General features: G+C 36.7%; 1 protein-coding gene across 1 annotated transcript in view; it reads right to left on the bottom strand.

The window, feature by feature from the left end:
- The window catches only part of MALRD1 (MAM and LDL receptor class A domain containing 1), a 576646-nt gene that overhangs the window by 488893 nt on the left and 67113 nt on the right, over positions 1 to 20640 (bottom strand). Inside the window, exons 11-13 of the mRNA XM_070382053.1 lie at positions 20157 to 20303; positions 13638 to 13735; positions 4746 to 4919 (exon numbers count right to left, since the gene is read on the bottom strand). Of these exons, the coding sequence (XP_070238154.1) occupies positions 4746 to 4919; positions 13638 to 13735; positions 20157 to 20303 (419 nt within the window). The remainder of the gene's footprint in view (positions 1 to 4745; positions 4920 to 13637; positions 13736 to 20156; positions 20304 to 20640) is intronic.

Below are 20640 nucleotides of genomic sequence, written 5' to 3'. Positions count from 1 at the left end.
CTAATTATATGTAGATATCTTTCCTTCTAAAACTAATTTTTAGGATCTTGCTGAGTTTTGTTTTATTCAATTATATTATATGACTCCCTGAGTGAGCAGAATCAATTCTTATTTTTGCTTTCAGGAAGCACGGCAATGGTAAATATTGTTTACAGTCAAGTGATTACTTTTTACATCTGCAAAACTGAGAGAAGGTTTTCCAGAGAAATATTCAACTAGCATATTTAAATTTTGGTTCTTTGATATCTTGTTTTAAATAAAGGATAATGAGAATGAATAAATATGAATCTAAGGGGAAACGGAGACTATAGGAATATGGTAAGAAAAAATAAAGAAAAACTGGACTACAGTAATTTTTAAACAATGACGGTGGTGTTAAAAATAAAATCAACAGCAAACTTTTACTAAAGAGCTTGGATGCTTTTTTTTTGTTTTTTTACATGCCAGGCCTGGAGTAAGCTAAATAAGTTAAAATGCATTCACTTATTTTAACCCTATGAAGGCAGTGCTACTTTTGTCCACATTTTAAAGCAAAGGAAACAGAGCTTAGAGAGCTGAAGTTATTGGTTGAAGGTCACATTTTGAGTAAGAAAAATGTGTAACCTAAGCCATGGATGATTATGCTGAACATCATCACTACCATGAAATAAGAGATAACTGGTCTTCAGAGATGCTGGAGGACACAGCTACCTGGCAAAAGAAGATTTAATGAAGCCCTGGACTAAGAAGGCCAAGGACATAGCAACATTTACAGAGACCAGACCAGCTTTTACTTTGCGTTATAAATCTTACCCTTCACCGATTCCTCAAATAACGTCAGGAAATTGTTATTGATTTATACCATCAACACTGATCAAGAGTAAAAATTATTGTAGAAAATTTCACAAAAGTGTCATCTTAAAATAAAATCTAAATATGACACGATTATGTTTTAGTAGCAAACTCAAAGACAGCAGGTCAACCTGAAATCAATAAACAGTATTTAGAAAAAGTACCACTTCTAGATATGAAATTAAGAAGAGTTAGGAAACAAATTGCAAATTAAGTGGATATATTTATGTAAAAAGCTGAATATTTAAAATGAGTAGGAACAGTTAAAACAGATTGGAAAAAAAAATACTATTAATGTGAAATATGTGACATACGTTCTTCCAATAAAAACTGCAAAGGCAATGGAGAGAATATTAAAATGCTAATTTGCTGTTCTTGCAAAATAAACAGTAAGCCAAATTCACTTCTACCAGAAGACTGAAAGCCCTACCTAACCCAGGCACTGATTTCCTAAAGAAATCAGAGCAATTTATATTCTGTTGCGATGTGTACAAGAGACATAAAAGGACCACACTGAATCTGAATGTCATGGCTACAAGAGAACGGAGAGGTCACACGGTCCCGTTCCTTTCTCCTTTCCAATGTTTGGATTAGATAACTCTGTACAAATATATGCTTAGCCGCATTACACTGATGGTCAGGCAATGAAGAAGGTCACCCTTAAATACTTCAGTCCATTAAATTTAAAGTGCCAAAGGAGACTGTTTCCAAGAAGATAAACTTTAAATATTTGAATATGTAAGAGCTAGATTGACTCTTTGTAGGTATAACATCTTTTCCGTTTGCTGTTGACCAAAGAATGAAGTAGAACTACATCTAGCTAGGCTCCTCACGCATATTTCTGTAACTTTGAAAATACACTTAGAAAAATCAGGTTAAAAACAACATAATTTTAGCATTTTTGTTGCTTGTAGAGGATAAGAAATGGAGTAGAAAAGGGAACCAAGAAGATAAAAGCTGTGTTTTTAGAAACAAATATATCAACATTTAAAGCAAACAAAAATGTTCGTATTAATTCATTCTGAAGTTTAAGTACATGGGTGTTTGCCTTTCTGTGTACTTTCTACTTGTTTGAAAGGTTTACTAATGTATCTAAATAATATCAATGTATTCAATAAAAACACGTTATGTATGTGTGTGACTGTGTATTTATCTATCTTATAAAATGTGTATAAAATCTGCACTGATTCACACCAGGATGTTAACACAGAACCCAATTCCTTACCCACAGTCTTTGAGTCCAACTAGGATTTGAAATCTGAATAGTTCAGAGTTGTGGATGTTCATCTTAAATGTATCATGATGCCCTCAGAGAGACCGAGGGCAGCTTTCTATCATCAAACCCATCACTAAATGAACTGCTTAACAGTGGTTCAGCTCAGGTTAAATTTTGCCTCTAAATTTGTTTTTCAAAAGCTTATTGCTTTCCAAATTTTGACTTTCTAAATTTCTGCTTAGAGACTGTGGACCTATAATAGCCTTCTGAATGGTGAAATCTGAGAAAACAGTTATTTTTCTTTTCACTGACTATAGTTTCTAAAACAAGCCTTTACTACAGCCAATTAACAGGATTACATGAGATGGAACAGAAAGAAAGTGAAGTCGCTCAGTCGTGTCCAACTCTTTGCGACCCCGTGGGCTGTAGCCTACCAGGCTCCTCTGTCCATGGGATTTTTCAGGCAATAGTCCTGGAGTGGATTGCCATTTCCTTCTCCAGGGCATCTTCCCAACCCAGGGATCAAACCCAGGTCTCCCACACTGTAGACAGACGCTTTACCGTCTGAACCACCAGGGAAGACAACAGAACAGAGGCACAGGCTAAAACCCTTAGCTTTTCAGGGCAAATTAAACACGGCTGAGGCTTAAAGCAAGAACCCAGGGCCATTCACTCCCCTCCAAAGCCAGAACAATTAAGAAGAACCTGGGACTTGCCTAGTGGTCCAGTGGTTAAGACTCCGTGCTTCCAGGGCAGGGGGCGCAGGTTGATCCCTGGTTGGGAAACTAAAATCTCATATGCCGCACAGTGCGGCCAAAAATATACTAGAAAGAAAAAAAAGAAAAGAGGCTGACTGGTGTTGACTGGGACCCCTCAGGTTAGGAGAGAGAAAAATCAACACAGGATGCTGATTCACCACGGAGGGGAGTGAAGGGAGAAAGAGAGCACCAGAGTGCGGCTGTTTGCCAAATTACAAAATCTCGTCAAACCCTGATCAATCCACAAACTAGTTAATATGTCCCCCAGATAATAAACAGCAATCTCAATTTTCACTGCAAAACAAAGACAAAAGAAGAAATATTTAAAAAAAAAAAAACCTATACTATGCTAAAACTCTTCAATAATAAGTGACAGGTTAATGAAGCCCAGAAAGAACAGTATGAGTTTCAACTGCTAATATTTCTCAAAGAGTCAGTTTCAACAAAGAACATTCTGGTTTTTGTATTTTGTTTTTTATTAAGATTTTAGAGCACCTTTAGGGACAGTTTTAGAGCACAATTTAGAGGAAGGTACAGAGGGTTCTCACACACCTCCTGCCCCCAAGCATCCATGGCCTCCTCTATCATCACCACCCCTCATCAGAGGGGGGCATTTGTTACAAGTGAGGAGACAACAGTGATACATCCTAGTCACTCATGATAAGAATGTTTCCCCAAAGGTTGAATCTTGGATTCTCTAGCACTTGGTTGTTCTCTGGGTGGGGCTGTTTATTCTGAGGTGAAGTATTGTTTTAAATTTAAACAAATTAATTTATTTCTTGGCTGCACTACATCTTCATTGCTGCATACAGGCCTTTGCTACTTACGAAGAGCGGGGGCTAATCTCTACTTGCCGCGTGCAGGCTTCTCATTGCATTGGCTTCTCTTGTGGAGCACAGGCTTTAGGTGCCCTGTGGCCAGTGGGATGTTAGTTCCTGGACCAGGAATCAAACCCATGTCCCCTGCATTGGCAGGCAGATTCTTAACCACTGGACCACAGGGAAGTCCTTAAATATATCCCTGAAGGTTCTAAAGGCATCTTCTCCAAAATAGTTTGTTCTCCCTGTTGGACTTCTGTATTTGCCTCAGTTAGGAAGTGAGTAGCAGATGAGTGTGCTATTTTTCAGAGGCTTTGAACACCCCAACAGACCTCCATGCACCCATTTATAGAGAGAAAATCAGAAGCATGGAAGGATTAAGCAATTTCCCTCTGACTATATACCAGGGTTTGAACCTCAGGCTAAAGAGCCCAGGTTCACAGCCACCGTTTTAGCTACATTTTCTTTAATACTCAGCTTCCCCAAGTATTGCTTTTATTATCACTGTGCTTTTCACAGATTGGGAAATCTGAAGCTCAAAAGTATAATGTATACAGTCACTTAGCAACCCTTGGGTTAAGCAGAGATGGGAACTCAGACCATCTGACTGATGGCAGTGTGTGTTCCTCTAATTCCACCACCCAATCTAGTTACTAAACTAGCTCTTTCCAAACATCATCCAGAAGGGAGTCATGTCCAGAAGGGTGGAAGCTGGGGCACTCATCTGATAAGCTACAGTTTCCTTCTTTCATTATTTAACCAAGAAAATGACGTAAAAGTGTGATAAAAATTCTCAGTATTAATGGACAGCAAATAGGAATGCAGCTCAGATTTTTTTCACTACCTCATGTACTCCACCATCCTTATTTAAGAAAAATATTTTCCCATTACATTTCTCTTCTCTTCTGCCATCTGTTCAATCCTTACTTCCACTTTCGCTCTGCTTCCACAAGTCGTGAGTACTTAGTCAAGATAACTTCTCTACTTATCTCTGACTGTGAATATGCTTGCTTTATTAACATCAGACAAACTTATGGGACATATGTGTTCTCCTATTGTCCGGGAAGATCAGCATTAAATAAGCATCTTCTTCTGAGTTGTATTCATCTCTTACATGCTTACCTGAAAAGGGAGAGTAGATTCTCCAGCCTTTGCAATGAGATTGATTTTTGCTTGTCGCCATTGAGATTCAGAGATTCCGATTAGATCACTGTGCTTCTGCAAATCCCCATTCAGAGATGTTCTTGTAAAAAGCGAGAGACGTGAATGCTGAGACAAATGATACCAAAACTGCACCTGGTGAAAAGTGTGTTTGAGTGATATAAATATTCCATTTACTTATGCCCAGTAGATCTATAATTAAAAATACCCAAAATTACTTTGGTGTTCAATATCATCTTAATTCTCCTCCAAATATGTAGACCCAGAAAATGCTAAGTACATCTTCTGCCAGCCTTTGTGGCCCCTCCTTAAGAAAAGGCTCAAGGCAGTTACATTAACTGGTATTTTAAACACATGCTATAGAGCTGTCTAAAGACATGGGACACCAGCATCCTGCTCAGACAAGCATGAGGACAAATATTTGTCTACATCATTAGGGAACAATTTTAGGACCCTTTTCTCTTGCTTTCCTGCTTCTTATGAATATAGGAAGACACACGTTCTATATCTGACTCAAATTACAAAATCACATACTGCTATTTATTCTCTTTGATGTCTTCAAAATTTCCTCAAGTAAAAGAAGACTGCAAGGAATACTTTTTCATTAATTCCTTCTTTGTTGTGACATTAGCAAAAACCTTGGGAGATCACATAGTACTGTTTATCAATAGTTTAATCTAACTAGAGAATGTTCTTTTTGAGGTTAGGGAGCCCAGATTTGATCATTTTGTTTCCTACTCACCATCAATGGTGGCACAATCTAAAGGACTGACAGGTTAACGAGGTAGTGGAGAAAACAGAGAGGATTATTTTAGGTGCTGACAGCTGCAGCTATAACATGGAATTCAGCACTATCATTACTCAACCAATATTTACTGACCATTACTAAGGACTGGACACAAGGCAAGTTGAAAATTAATTGCCTCAGTGGTTGGATGATATAATACAAAATATATCAAGAAAAAAACCCCACAAAACCAGGTTCAGACACAACAGCAATTTTTTCTTCCTCTCATTATGCCATAGAGTTCTAATGCTTCATGTTTCAAAGACAGAGCATTGTTCAGAGATGAGGCTCCTGAGAAATGAAATCATTCTCTTTCGACTCAAAGTGACTCCTTTTCAGTTTCACTACATTTTAAATTCCTGCTTTTTTTTTTCTTTCCCTTCATCACTGGACTTTTACCTTGCTGCATGGACAGGCATTATTACATGCATTATTTATTTATTTATTATCCCATTTATGTCATTGTGGGTACCAATTTCCGTGGAGATGAAAGTTGAAAAAAAATGTGTAATGTCTTCTAAAAAACTGTTTGAAACATCTAGCATTCTCTGTTGCAATGTGGTACACATTTTTTTTCAGTGTCTACCGAATTGCCATCACTTGGTCAATGCATCCTTTCTGATCATCCATTTCATATCAGATTTTACCACCAAGCTCACCTACACTCAGGTCTTGAGGCAAACCAAGAAACATAAAGTCAAATGGAACTGTTTAATTAAATTCTGTGGAAAGGGAGGCTACAGGGTCCCCTACCACAATTAAGTTTTAGATCCCTGCTATAGTTTCAGCATGTTCCAACTTTGTAAATATTCAAAACAGAGCTTTAAACCTAGTTGAAGAGTTGTGCGTGCCGCACCAGAATTTCAAGCTGTCAAATTGTCACTCAGTACATTACCCGTGCGAGGTTAATAGTGCATTAAGAGTAAATGCCAATGGGATCCATATTCAATTGGATAAGAGCTTAGAACTTCACATTTAATTTAGTTTTTAAAAGTGAATTGGCTTTATAGAGATTTGAGGAGAATTGTTTAGTTTGGTATAGTCCAAGAAACCTCCCAGAATCTTTCCAAATTTAATACTGGTCAGGGTGAAAATACTGTACAAAAGTTAATACAGCTATGACTTTAGACAGGAATGTAGTCAACATCTGTAGTTCCCACTGTAATACATATTCAGTTCAGTTCAGTCGCTCAGTCGTGTCTGACTCTTTGCGACCCCATGAATTGCAGCACACCAGGCCTTCCTGTCCATCACCAACTCCCATACATTGGAGAAGGAAATGGCAACCCACTCCAGTGTGTTCTTGCCTGGAGAATCCCAGGGACGGGGGAGTCTGGTGGGCTGCCGTCTATGGGGTCACACAGAGTCAGACACGACTGAAGTGACTTAGCAGCAGTAGCAGCAGTGTAACATTATGTCATGAACTCAAAATCACAATGCACGTTGTTAATTCCTCATAGAACCAACTAGGGCAATTTGTATTTAGTAGGTATTCAGTTCATAGATACTAAAGAAAAGAAGGAAGTTTGAGTAGGACTATCAGCATTAGTGTTGGAGTAAATGTTTATAGGACTTTCTTGGTACAGTGGATAAGAATCCCCCTGCCAATGCAGAGGACACAGGTTCGATTCCTAGTCCAGGAAGATTCCACATGCCATAGAGCAACTAAGTCCATACACCACGACGACTAAAGCCCGTGTGCCTGGAGTCTGTGCTCCACAAGAGAAGCCACCGCAATGAGAAGCCTGCACACCCCCACCAAGAGCAGCCTCTACTCGCCACAACGAGAGAAAGCTCCCGCAAAGCAACCAAGACCCAGCACAGCCAAAAATAAATAAATGTCTAAAGACATTCAGAGAGAGTAATAAAGAGAGAACCCCCACCCCCCGCCATGTATCATAAAATGTACAAGGAATCAGGTGTCCTTAGGGACCTCAAAGTTTTATGGGAGAGAACGAAAAGGAACAATTAAGCATATAATGACAAGCATATGAAAACAGTGTGGCTATTTACATGTAAATGAATTCAACAAAATGACAAATTCACTCTCTCTGTTATCATCACATTTTAAATGCTCAATAGCTATTTGTAGCTACTGACTTCCATAGTGGATGCAGAAGACAATTTCATCACAGAAAATTCTATTAAAAAGAACTATCAAGCATGTATATTAAAATCATGTTGTTCTTATTGTTTAGCCACTAAGTCATGTCTGAATCTTTGTGGCCCCACTGACTGCAGCCCACCGGGCTCCTCTCTCCATAGGATTTCCAAGGCAAGAATACTAGAGCAGGTTGCCATTTCCTTCTCCAAGGCATCTTCCTAACCCAAGGTTTAAACCCACATCTCCTGCACTGGCAGGTGGATTCTTTACCACTGAGTTACCAGGGAAGCCCATATTACAATGATACCAACCATTTAAAATGTATTTATTAATTATCATTTAAAGGAAACTACTATCTTGATTTTTGTCTGATTCACTAAAAAGCAGGGATATAGGGACTTCCCTGGTGGTTCAGTGATTAAGACTCTGTGTTCCCAATGCAAGGGGCAAGAGTTCAATCTCTGGTCAGGGAACTATGACCTGGTGTGTCCCCCTGCCGGGAAAAAAAAAAAAGCAGTTATATAAAGTGTTAATATTAAAGGCTTGCTTTTATTTCTTCTGGGTTTTCAGTAAGTTGTATATCCACAGCTTGGATTGTATGTACAAGGTGACTATGCAAGACACTGAATCAATTTATTCAAGAGAATTTTATGTGGTTTAAAAAGCTTCCAACAAAGCAATTCCTTTAATTGCAAATTGGAGAGAAAAGAAATGAAGCTCAAATTAATTTACTGTTTTTAATTGTATTCTCTGATTTTATATTATTTGTATATATTTTTTAAAATACTGAATCATTCATTTTACTATAAAAAGAAAGGACATCTTATTGAGTGACTTACACTATTAGTTATGCGTGACTTATACTATTAGTTACTGAGTGCAGGCTGAATAACTAATCTTGCTACTCTGTTTCTACAGGGCCCTGTGATATTCCCAGAGGAAAGGCCAATCTCTACAAAACAATATGATTAGGAACAACTAGGAATTACTTATTAGGAGAAGGCAATGGCACCCCACTCCAGGACTCTTGCCTGGAAAGTCCCACGGACGGAGGAGCCTGGTAGGCTACAGTCTGTAGGGTCGCTGAGGGTCTGACACTACTGAGCGACTTCACTTTCACTTTTCACTTTCATGCATTGGAGAAGGAAATGGCAACCCACGCCAGTGTTCTTGCCTGGAGAATCCCAGGGATGAGGGAGCCTGGTGGGTTGCCGTCTATGGGGTCACACAGAGTCGGACATGACTGAAGCGACTTAGCAGCAGCAGCAGCAACAGATATAACAGGACATTATTTAGAAGCTCAAAATAATGTCTTCTTTATTTCTCTTTGCTATTTCATCTGATTTGGGTTTGTCTCCAATCAGAACTCTACTCTTTAGATTTTCTGCTTTTTTCCTCAACTTTCTTATGCTCTTGACTCCTTTTGCTTCCCTATGAGGGAGCTTATTGGTCAAATCTTCATGTCTTTTCTCATTTTCTCCAAATGCGCAGTTAGCTTTGTTTTCTCGGCCACAAACATCGACCCCTGTCTGGTGTTTCCAACACCTGTTGTAGCTTCAAGATCCAGAATAAGACAAAAAAATAAAACATGCATACACCAAAAAAAGAGAAAGAAACAAGATATCTGTAACTCCTCAAAACTCAGCTGGGAATAAGTCCATGTAGTACAGAGGGAGCATTCATCTGTCTCTCTCATACATCCCCCTTTAACATTACCAGAATACTGGAGTACAAGAAATCTAGAGTGGGTTGCCATGCCCTTCTCCAGGGGATCTTCCTGACCCGGGGATTGAACCCAGGTCTATTGTATCGCAGGCAATGCATAGAGACCTGGGTTCAATCCCTGGGTTGGGAAGATCCCCTGGAGAAGAACATAGCAACCCACTTCAGTATTCTTGCCTGGAGAATCTCATGGACAGAGGAGCCTGGTGGGCTACTGTCCATAGAGTCACAAAGAGTCATACATGACTAAGTGACTAACACTACTACTACTATAGTGATTCTTACGACTCCTAGTCATGATGATGCTTTTGACTGACTTTTTTATCTGAATGAGCTTAAGTGGAAGTTTGAAGTCTTCAATAAAATATAGTCTTTTCTCATCTAAATGATTAATCTGGGTGTGTTTTAACCATGTCCAATAAGAAAGAATATCTGCTCAACTTTTCCCCAAAATCCATTGTTTCCTCTAGAATATCTAACATGTATGCATGCATGCAAAGTCGCTTCAGCTGTGTCCAATTCTGTGTGCCCCGCAGGGCTGCAGCCTGCCAGGCTCCTCTGTCCATGGGACTCTTCAGGCAAGAATACATCGAAACCCACTCTAGTTCGACCCAGGAACAAACCCCAGTCTTCTACATCTAACCTGCACTGGCAGGTGGGTTCTTTATCACCAGCGCCACTGGGGAAGCCCAGGATCTCTAACATGATCTAATCCTATCCTTGGAGTAAAGAAAACAGAACAAATCATGATTGCACCATTTCAAGTCCCACCGCAAATTTCCTAAATTTCTCTCTGATAAGACTTTATCACTCTAGTACGGGAACATGATAAAACATGGCCTCTTAAAACTCATTGAGAGAGTTGCTACAAGTGGGTTATCACTGTTACATTTTATATTGTTAAATGTTATATATCTTATATATGTTTAATGTATGTGTTGTTACTTTATACATTACACATAATTACAGATAATATTATATATTGGGCTTCCCTGGTGGCTCAGATGGTAAAGAATCTGTCTGGAATGCAGGAGACCTGGGCTTGATCCCTGGGTCAGGAAGATCCTCTGGAGAAGGTAATGGCTGCCCACTCTGGTATTACATATATTATATTTTTTATCATGCTGTGAAGCATTTAACACTGAACTGCTATTAGTATCCTTCACTAAATTCTATATTTTGGCAAATATTTTCTATATTATGACAAATGTGTTTCTATTGTCCCTTTAATATCCACATGGAGTATGGAAGTAACAGGTGTGCACTGAGTCAGAGAAAGAACATTTACACTTGTATGTATGCACTCAGGAGTCTCAGAAGAATTATTTTTCTTTTGTTTTTTAATTCCTTGAACCTGAGCCAAATGACAACTCACATGTCTCTCTGTACTAGCTGCTGGGATACTTCAATTCAAACATGTAGCCTGGCCCTCAAACTTTATTTTTGGAACCAGTCTATCTTTTGTTTCATCAATATTTTTCCTGATATACCCATTGACTTTTTTTTTAATTTTAAGAATTTTTAAATTAAAGACTATTAGAATAGCAAGTATGTGTTGGGGAATTTAGAACAAAAGTCAAACAGATAAACTGTTAATAGCATTGAAAGCAAAAGCTTCATGTTATCAGTCCTGCTATATTTAATTGTGAAGTGAGATATTTGGTCTTTCAAACAGTAACTCAAATATAAATATTAATATTCTCACAAACCTCTTTCATATTCTATATTTCCTGATTTATTAAAAACAGTAACAGTATTTCAACAGCAATAAGAAATACTAGCTTCTGGCTTCCACATGTTCTGTGTGTCCTATCTCCTGGCTATTCTAAGGAAAAATGCCAAATTTCCACCAGTGACTAAAGGAGTTTTTGAAGCTTTTAAATAAAAGTCCACACCATGAATACTGCATAGTTGCAGGACCAATTCTGTATGTCGATGGCATGTGTAGTCTACACATAAAGTACAAGGTAATTCATGCAAAATGACCCTAAAAGTCTGTTAGAAAAAGTTTCAAAAGAAAGCTTCATATTCCTTTCATAAAGTCCTTTCAAAAATATATTCTTAGCTGTATTAGCCTGATATGATTATGTAGAGAAAAAATCATATAATTTCATAAGATGAAAGCTTTAATCATATCAAAGTTCCTCACTTTGGTTATCTCACTGCCTCTCTTTATTATTTTATTACAAAGAACATTTGCTATTCCATGAATACAGCTATGATCAATAGGTTCCAATTAGGAAGATCAGCTGCATTTTCTGGTTACTGAGGAAGATAAGAATTTGTTCTGTTAGCTTATTTTGTAACTTTCATGAAAGAAAGAAACACACATTACCACAGACTTCTAAAAAAGTAATAGTATATTCTTAAAATACTCCTATGGGATCTCTCCTTGGCTATGCCCATCTCAGACTATGAATAACCTATAACAATTAAATAATAATTCTAAGCTGGAAAGTACTATGAAGTAACCCAAATATCCACCCTTCTAACTCAAATATTCCTAACATTCAAGCAGATGCAGTTAAAAGGGAACAAAGACTTCCTCTGGCAGTCTTCCTCTGTAACCTCTTATTTTTCCACAAATCAAGGCAAGCCCCTAAATTAGTATCTGAGAACAAAGGTGGAGAGACAAACAACAAAGCATCTAAATTGCTCATTGCTTTTACTGAGGCTCCACCCCAATAGCTCCCATAGGTAAGCTCCAAATTTAAGCCACAATAAAGAAAAATGTCCCCAAGTGGAAAGAATCATAAATTGTGGGTCAATCCCAATGACCACAAATTAATGGCTACCCACACACAACAGGAAATGCAAATCATCTTGAAAAAGAAGAGAGCTGTATGATTTCTTAATGAGTCTCAGAATTTCTAATAAGTTCTTAATGTTAGTTTCCATACTTCTGTAAAAGAGGCAGAATTAATACATTCCATTCCTTTTTATCCAGTCTTTAATGAATTTAACAACAGCAGTTGCATTACTTTGGTATGTGATCTTGAGTTAAAGTTCAGTAAGTCTGTAAAGTGCTTTTAAAGAGCAAGTAAATGTTTCACAAGTTCTCCAAAAAAATCTATATCTATCACATCAGATTTAATTAAAATAAACCAAAGGTGGGAGAGTCTAGAGTCCAAGTGGGTGAGATGGAGGTGGAGTTCAGGCCATTGTTTTAATCCAAATTCTCACAAAGATATGGACAACAAAAAAACAAAGGAAAAAATAAAAAGAGTAGGACAATCTATTAAGAGTTGCAGGCTCTCTCAGTCAGGCTTATACCATGCTGAAAGTATAATTAAATTTACACCTCTGAATGATCTGTAATTTATCACCAGGAATGCCTGAATTAATTCTGTAACCCTGCATTTCCAGGCAATGAATTTAGTGTGTGGGACTACTGATCCCTTCATTATTTTCTGATAAGTAAAGGGAGAAAAAGAAAGCTGAAATCTACAGGCTCAGAGACATGTTAGAACTCTCAAAAGGATAAAAACTTCTAATGGAAACATTAGTGTTATGGAAAAATGGAAGGATTATGTTTATTGAACACCTACTATGTCCCAAATACTTTCCCAGATTCTTTATTTAATCACATTTGAGTTCTCACAACCATGTGAAGTAGGTGTACTAACACTATGCTTCCAGTGTGGACACTGAGTCTCAGAGCATATCATCTGTGGCAGAAGTGAAATTGGAACCAGGTTCATCTGACTCCAAAGTTCCCTCGCCTTCTTCTCTGTTATGCTGTGGGAATGAACTGAGTGTTTTACCGCTTGGTCTGTGTTTAGTGGCACCAGAAAGACTAACTGAAAAAATAAAATTCTGGAAATATATTTATTTTTCCTGCACAGATTTGTCTTCATTTATTCACCCTTTCATCTTGTTTTCAACAGAATTTGTTAAACTGCTTTTATTTTCCTCAATTATTAGCAACATTTCTGGCCAAAATAACAAGCAGTTGGGGCAACGTGTATCCACAGCTTTAAATTATTGAAAGAACTACATGGAAAGAATACAAAATGATAGAAATATTTTTGAATAGGCCCCCCAAACAAAGGGTGCAAGTTATACGCTGTAAATGTCTTTTGGAATGACATGACATTTCCTGTTGAAATAGCTCACACAGATCTCTCAATACATCATGAAAATAGTAGTAAAACATAGGAGGCATTTACTAGCTGGAGTAACCCAAGCCTAACGGTTTATAACCACAGACTGGCCAATGAAAATTCCAGTAATTGGTTACCTGACATGGGGTAGAGGCAGTGACTGATTTTGTAAGAACAGGACTTCCAAGCTTGGCCACTGCAGGTGGTTGATGTGCCCCAAAATAAATAAATGATCCTGCAAAAACAAACATAAAGTCATGTGGATAAAAGTTCTTCTCTTGTACATTTGGCGGTTCTTTGCTCTAATAGCTCAACCGTGCACACATTCAACTGTCAATCAGATAAAGAAAATTACGTTTTTACTTCTTTACCATTAAATTCCAGAGATAACCATGAATTGCTGTCATATGGATAACACTAAATATTTGAAATAAAATCTCATTGATGAAAAATAAGCTCTTGATCTAAATTCTCTCAATGAACATGTTTTATTGGCTTAAGTCACGGTTTGAAATTAAATTAAACGAAGCTTCTAAATTTACAATTAGATATTCAGCATGCCTTTAGAAAATTCCTAGGAGATCTTTACTTGTAAATTTCTTCTGGATGTACTGAAAGATGAGAGCCTATAGAATGAGCTTGGTTTCTCCTGGGGCTTACATGTTTGTCATTGTTGTCTGTGCTGGTGGGAATGAAAGCTTAATTAAAGATGTAATCTGAGTGTTAACAAAATAACTGCTTTTAGATTTTAACTACAATGGAAGTGCTAATGGCAAATGTACAGGGGGGATAACATCTCTTAGCAGCCGGAAAGATCACACATTCAGAAGAGTGGTCAGGGTAGCTTCCTTGACTAATGAAAATTTACAAGGTAGTCTATGCTGCACAATGTCAAGGTCTGATTCTGCCCTTTGATAATCACAAAATAGTAAAAACAACTATTTTGATGAAATAAAACACATTCAGAAGGGAATTTTCTTAGCCAGATCAACGCTGATTGCACAGAATGAAAAGGATTTCATAATTAAATGTGTTACAGGTACCACCACATGTTTAACCAAACTACCACGGCTGCAAGTCAGCAGTGCAGTCTCTGAGTGAGAAAAACAGAACCCAGTTTCTATGGGCTTTAAATCCAAACCCAATTGGGAAGGATAATGCCCACTGTTCCCAACTCCAGACTAAGAGTAATAGAAAGAGTATATGAGTTCATTAAATTCTCTATTTCACCTATAAAAGAGTAGGAAAAGATGACTTTGAAAAATTATTCCAGCTCAAAAATCTTCAGGTTCAAGTAAAAATCAACTGAATATTGCCAAAAGACTAATAAAAGTTCTAAACATTAACAATATTCAAAGATCTTACTCCTCTGGTCATTTAAAACAATATGGACAATTTCGAACAAGCAGTTAATGAAGGATGAAACACATAAACACTAAAACTCCAAAATCTAAAAGAAGCAAAAGGTTTGAACAAGTTGATTATCCCACAAAATTAACTGGAAAAGTGATAGGAAAACAATCTACCAGGGTGTATGGCCCCACCATTTATTTTATTTTTAAAGAACAAATATTTGCACATTACTTCCATATATCACAGGTTTTAGGAAAATATGAACAGTTCCTTGACTCATTTTATGGTGCCAGATATCTCTAATGTTAAAAATGATGAAAAGAGAATTAAACTATAGATCAATATCACTCATGATCATAGATACAAAACTCTAATTAAAATGTATCAATTGCATTTGCAATTCTTAAAAAAAAATGCTGTGCCCCGACCAATGAGCTTTCCAAGAATAGAAGTTTGGTTTAACAGTCTTATCAACATAGTCAATAAGATCAAATTAAAGAGTAAAATAATAGAGTCATATAGAGTGAAAGCAAAAGTGAAATCGCTCAGTCGTGTATGACTCTTTGCGACCCATGGACTGTAGTTGGCCAGACTCCTCCATCCATGGGATTTTCCAGGCAAGAATACTGGACTGGATTGCCATTTCCTTCTCCAGGGGATCTTCCTGACTCAGGGATCAAACCCGGGTCTCCTGCATTGCAGGCGGAGTCTTTACCGTCTGAGCCACCAGGGAAACCCTTATAAACAAATATTGAAAAGACTGTGAAAAATAGTCATTCATTCCCAATAACCTCAATAAAATGTTAAAAAGAAACAATAAAGATTAATGATCTACCTCAAAATAAATAATGTCTTCAATGGCCAACAACAAAATTATTTTAATTATAATGAGAAACTACCTAGAAAATTATGTCACTATTACTAATTAGAGGAAATATTATGATATGATATAATATGATAATATTACTTATCTTAGACTAATATTATCTCATAGGTCTAGCAAATGTGCAAGTCAAGAAAATAAAATTTCTAGTAAATACAACAGAAAAGTAGAGATAGCGTTCCAGTATTGCCAATAATGTAATTGTAAAATCAGACACCCCAACAAATTCTCTTTTAATAAAGACAGGTATCAATAAGAGAATTTAGCAAGGTAAATTCAGAGAAATACTTCTAAGTTTTTTAATTTATTTTAGCAATAAGACCCTGAATATAGAATGATAAGAAATATTCTACTCACAATTAACAATGATGATACAAGATATGTAGGAATAAATTTAACAAGAAAAGGACAGGACTTGTATGAAGAACATCATAAAACTCCATGAAAAACTATAAGACTTCTGATTAAGTGAAAAGAGATAACATGTTTTAGACGAAAAGATAATATTATGAAAATATTACATTAGTGAAAACTGATGTGGAAGCTAAATGCCATCTAGAGAACATTTTAACCAAATGCTTGAAAAACAGACAGTATTGACTTAAAATTTATATATGCAGGTAGACCCTAAAGAGAATGAACTCTGACCCCAGGCCCATATACTTCCAGAAATATATCTCTGGATTTATTTTCTTACAGGCCTGGACCACAGAATGCTCTGAATTAAGAGACCTATGGAATTATAGCATACCAAAGAGACTGTTTCTGTTTATCTTAACTGTTCATCGTAAAACTGTTCTTGTAAAACTCCTGTAACACCAGAGGGGCTAGCTGACCAGCACAGTATAAAAATAAAGAATGGAGGGGTCAGCCTCCCCAGGCTACACTGTCCAGGCCAGCCCCAACCTCACCTTTTGCAAAGGATGCACCCCTTGTAATGCAATATGGCCCAAAAAGGATTCCTTAGATGCTGTGAGAACATTAGAAAATACCTTATAATGAATTTAGGTAAAAATATCACAAATATACCATTATGCAGGAAGAAATCATAAATAAAACCAGTCAAAAGAAGTTTGCGTCAGGAATACAAGGGTGGTTTAATGTTTGAAAAAATCATTATTTTATTATAAACAAAAAAGATAATATCACAATGATGATTATCACAATATGTTCTGAAAATCATAAACCCAGTTTTAACAGATTAAATAATTAATAAATAATTAAATCCAAATATTTATATTTATATTTGAATGTTTATTATTTATATTTAAAATATCTTTGAAGACAAAATATTTTGAATATTTTTAATTCAAAATAAATATTTTGAATATTTATTAATTATATTTATATTAAAATATCTTCAGAGACAAAATAATTATTATTTTAATTATTTATTAAATAAATACCAAAGAAACAGGAACAGTCACTCTGGTATGCTATAATTCCATAGGTCTCTTAACTCAGAGCATTCTGTGGGGCAGGCTTGTAAGAAAATAAATCCAGAGATATATTTTTGGAAGTATATCCAAAAATACTTCATCATAAAATACAATCATAAGACCCCAGGCTCCCCCCAACACACACACACACATATACATAAACTTTAACACTACAAATAGGAACATCTTTATCTAATACAAAACAACCTTTTAGTAACTATAGTATTCAAGGCTGAATTACTGACAATTTTTCCCCTCAACAGGAATAAGACAAGTACAGCAGCTATCACCAGCTCTAGCCAACATTTTTCCAGAGGTCCTTGTCAGAGCAATAAAACTGAAAATAGAGAGTTTAAGATTTAGAAAGAAGGAAATAAAATTGTCAATCTTTGAAGACAAAATAATTATGAGCCCATAATTTATAAATTCTTAACTATAATTTTAAAATAAGCAAGGTCACTGAATACAAGGTCAATATTTTAAAATATAACTACATTTATATATACAGGAACAACTCCAAAAATTAAGTTTTTAAAATGTGACATTTACAATAGCTGCAAAAGTTTTTAAAAACCTAAGGAAATATTAGCAAAATCTTTTTAAAATTTATACACTGAAGCTTCAAATATAGAGAAATTAAAGATCTAAATAAATGGAAAAAATTAGAAACATTTGAAAAAGATCATCTTTCCATGAAATACAAATCAAGGTTATATATTTCCATTTATATAAAGCTTAGTGAAGTCGCTCAGTTGTATCCGACTCTTTGCTACCCCGTGGACTGTAGCCCACCAGGCTCCTCTGTCCATGGGATTTTATAGGCAAGAATACTGGAGTGGGTAGCCATTTCCTGCTCCAGGGGATCTTCCCAACCCAGGGATCGAACCCAGGTCTCCCTCATTGCAGGCAGATGCTTTAACCTCTGAGCCACCAGGGAAGTGATGAAATGAGAAATCATTTTTTACACGTAAGTTTTTTTTTTAATTAAGAGAATAGCATGTCTATTGATGGTAGACAAATAGAAAACAGTACTCCTTTTGCTGCTAGAATTTTAAGTATTACAATTTTGAGAGAAAGTACATTTCTGTAAAAAATAGGAGTATCACTGTTAGTTATTTACTACATAGAATTAAAGATCCCCATATAAGAAAATGCATACCAGTATAGATTTTGCAGCATTGTCATAATATTGTTATGCAATAAGAGGATGGCTAGATATATTACAGCATACCCAGACCAAAGAAATTAAGCAAATTAACAAAAGGAATTAGGCTTTTTTCTGTTTTAAGGCAAGGTTGAATATCAGGCATCAGATTTAGTCTTCTATCTTACCCTAGCAAAGAAATCAAAACAATTTATATTATATAATGGTTTTCAAATGTAGGACAATGGGAATATAGAATCACAATGATCTCTGAGAGAGGAAACAAACGAACGAAGCTACACAATTTTCCCAGCTTGCTACCTAAACCCAGTTCTCAACTGCCAATCAGGGAGGCGGAGGCCAGCAGTGTGGAGGTCTTCTCAAGTTGAAAAGACTGCAGTTTGGGGAAACACAAGTGGCCAAAGTTCATGAAGCAGAGTTCCAGGAAAAGGAGAGCTGCAAAGAGAGCGAACTCCGGAGATCTCCAGAGAGTTCCCTCCAACTCTCCACCTGAGTACTGACCAGGGCGTGGGCATAAGGTAACCACCTGAGGCTGGAGGAAAACCTTCTAAAAGGAGCAGCTGAAACACTGCCCCAAGATCATAAAGGGCCAGAAGCAGTAGGGTCTTTTTACTAATCAGAGTGGAAACATTAATTATACATAGGAATTGGACAGAGTGCTCAACTCTAATGAAAATTTATGTCTAAATTATATGCTCATAATCACCAAAATGTAGGAACAACTCAAATATCTTTCCACTGGTATACACCCAGGTCTAATATATGGTATGTACTCAATTGGTTTAAGAAAACATATAAACTTTGAGGAAATGTACTAGTAATAAATGTAGTTTCAATAATTAATAGTCTCCTTCCTATTTTAAACTGTAAATTTAATCCAATCTGCTACAGAATCTGAAGGGAAAAATAAGACCCACTGGCACATGAGCAGAAATTAAGATCTTAATCTACTGTTAAATAATAAGCTGAGTTTATAGACAACAGATGGGATGAATAGCCAGGCTCCCTCTCTGCCCTCTAACATCCTTCCCCACTAACCCCAATTTCCAATGGCTAAAAACACAGTCAACTCTATTAGTTTTGGTGTACTTCTTTGGAAATCTCAAAGGAGAAAGAGATATAATATCTAGTGGAGGTTATGCAAGCTTAAAGAGGATCTATGGCAGAGTTGTGTTATTATAAAGTTATATGAAACTAATGTACCTTTGCAATTCATCAAACAAAACAAAAACAGAACAAAACCCTTCTATTTTCCCTGGAGTTTTACAACCCTTCAGTGGAATGCTATATATAGTTATGGTTGCTCTATTTGAAGGGGATATGTAAAAAATGTACTGCTGGTTAAAATAAAAGGATATACGGGGGAAAAAGTAAGACTGTTACAAAGAAGCTTTAAGGGTGATTAAGTTGTATTAGAGTATTTGCAATTTATTTTCGAGCTAGTGCTAAATCTCTGTTCTCTTTTCCTAGAAAAAGGATTAAACTATTCTGTTTTGCAAAACTTGGATTGTTCCAAAAAGAAGGCAAGCCTACTGTACATGATTCATGACGAGAGAAAATTATCAGAAGACTTTTCCCCTCTTCATGCCTTCAATCCCACCTTTTAAAAGGTGTAACAAAACGTTTTGTTATTAAATTAATGCTCCTTTCAGGAAACTCAACCACAAATTATGAAGTTGATTAGAAGAAATGAAAGCAAGACAAACCAGAGTTCCACTTATACAGTCTACAGTGGGAAATGAAAATGCACAGAATCATCCTTCCAAAACAGGGGGAAAAAAAATTTTTTTTTAAAGAAAAGAGGAAAATATCCTACCATGATTTGTGTTTGTTGGGTGCTCAGCATCAGGAAGATGGTGGTCTGCACTGGGCAGCCCTTTCATGAATTCCCAGTGTGAATCTTCTGTGAGAAATGGCTCCCAGCCGCAGAAACCAGACTCAAAGTCACACCTGAGATGACTGGCTGTTATGGACAGAAAGGAAAACAAAAGAGAATAAAGGGGGAGCAAGCAGGGAAACATTGACTCTAGCATAGCCCATCAACTTAGGTGGTCAGAACCATCAATGTCTTCTGATCATCAGAGTCGTTTTGCTTTTTCCAACCTCACAAAGTTGTGCTGCGTGAGGCAGCGTCCTTCTACTCTTCTATCTACACCTGGCACATTTCTTCCTGGTTGGCCATCTCTATTGCATTTAATAACACAAGGTAAAACTCTGCAGCTTTTCAGAGTAACCAGTTCAACTGCCAAGATGAAAAAGATTCACCTGCTGGGATGGTTAAAAGGATGGAATTTAAATTA

Source organism: Bos mutus, chromosome 13, assembly GCF_027580195.1.
Source record: "Bos mutus isolate GX-2022 chromosome 13, NWIPB_WYAK_1.1, whole genome shotgun sequence".
Classification (NCBI taxonomy): domain Eukaryota; kingdom Metazoa; phylum Chordata; class Mammalia; order Artiodactyla; family Bovidae; genus Bos; species Bos mutus.
This window is presented reverse-complemented; position numbering and strand designations above follow the sequence as displayed.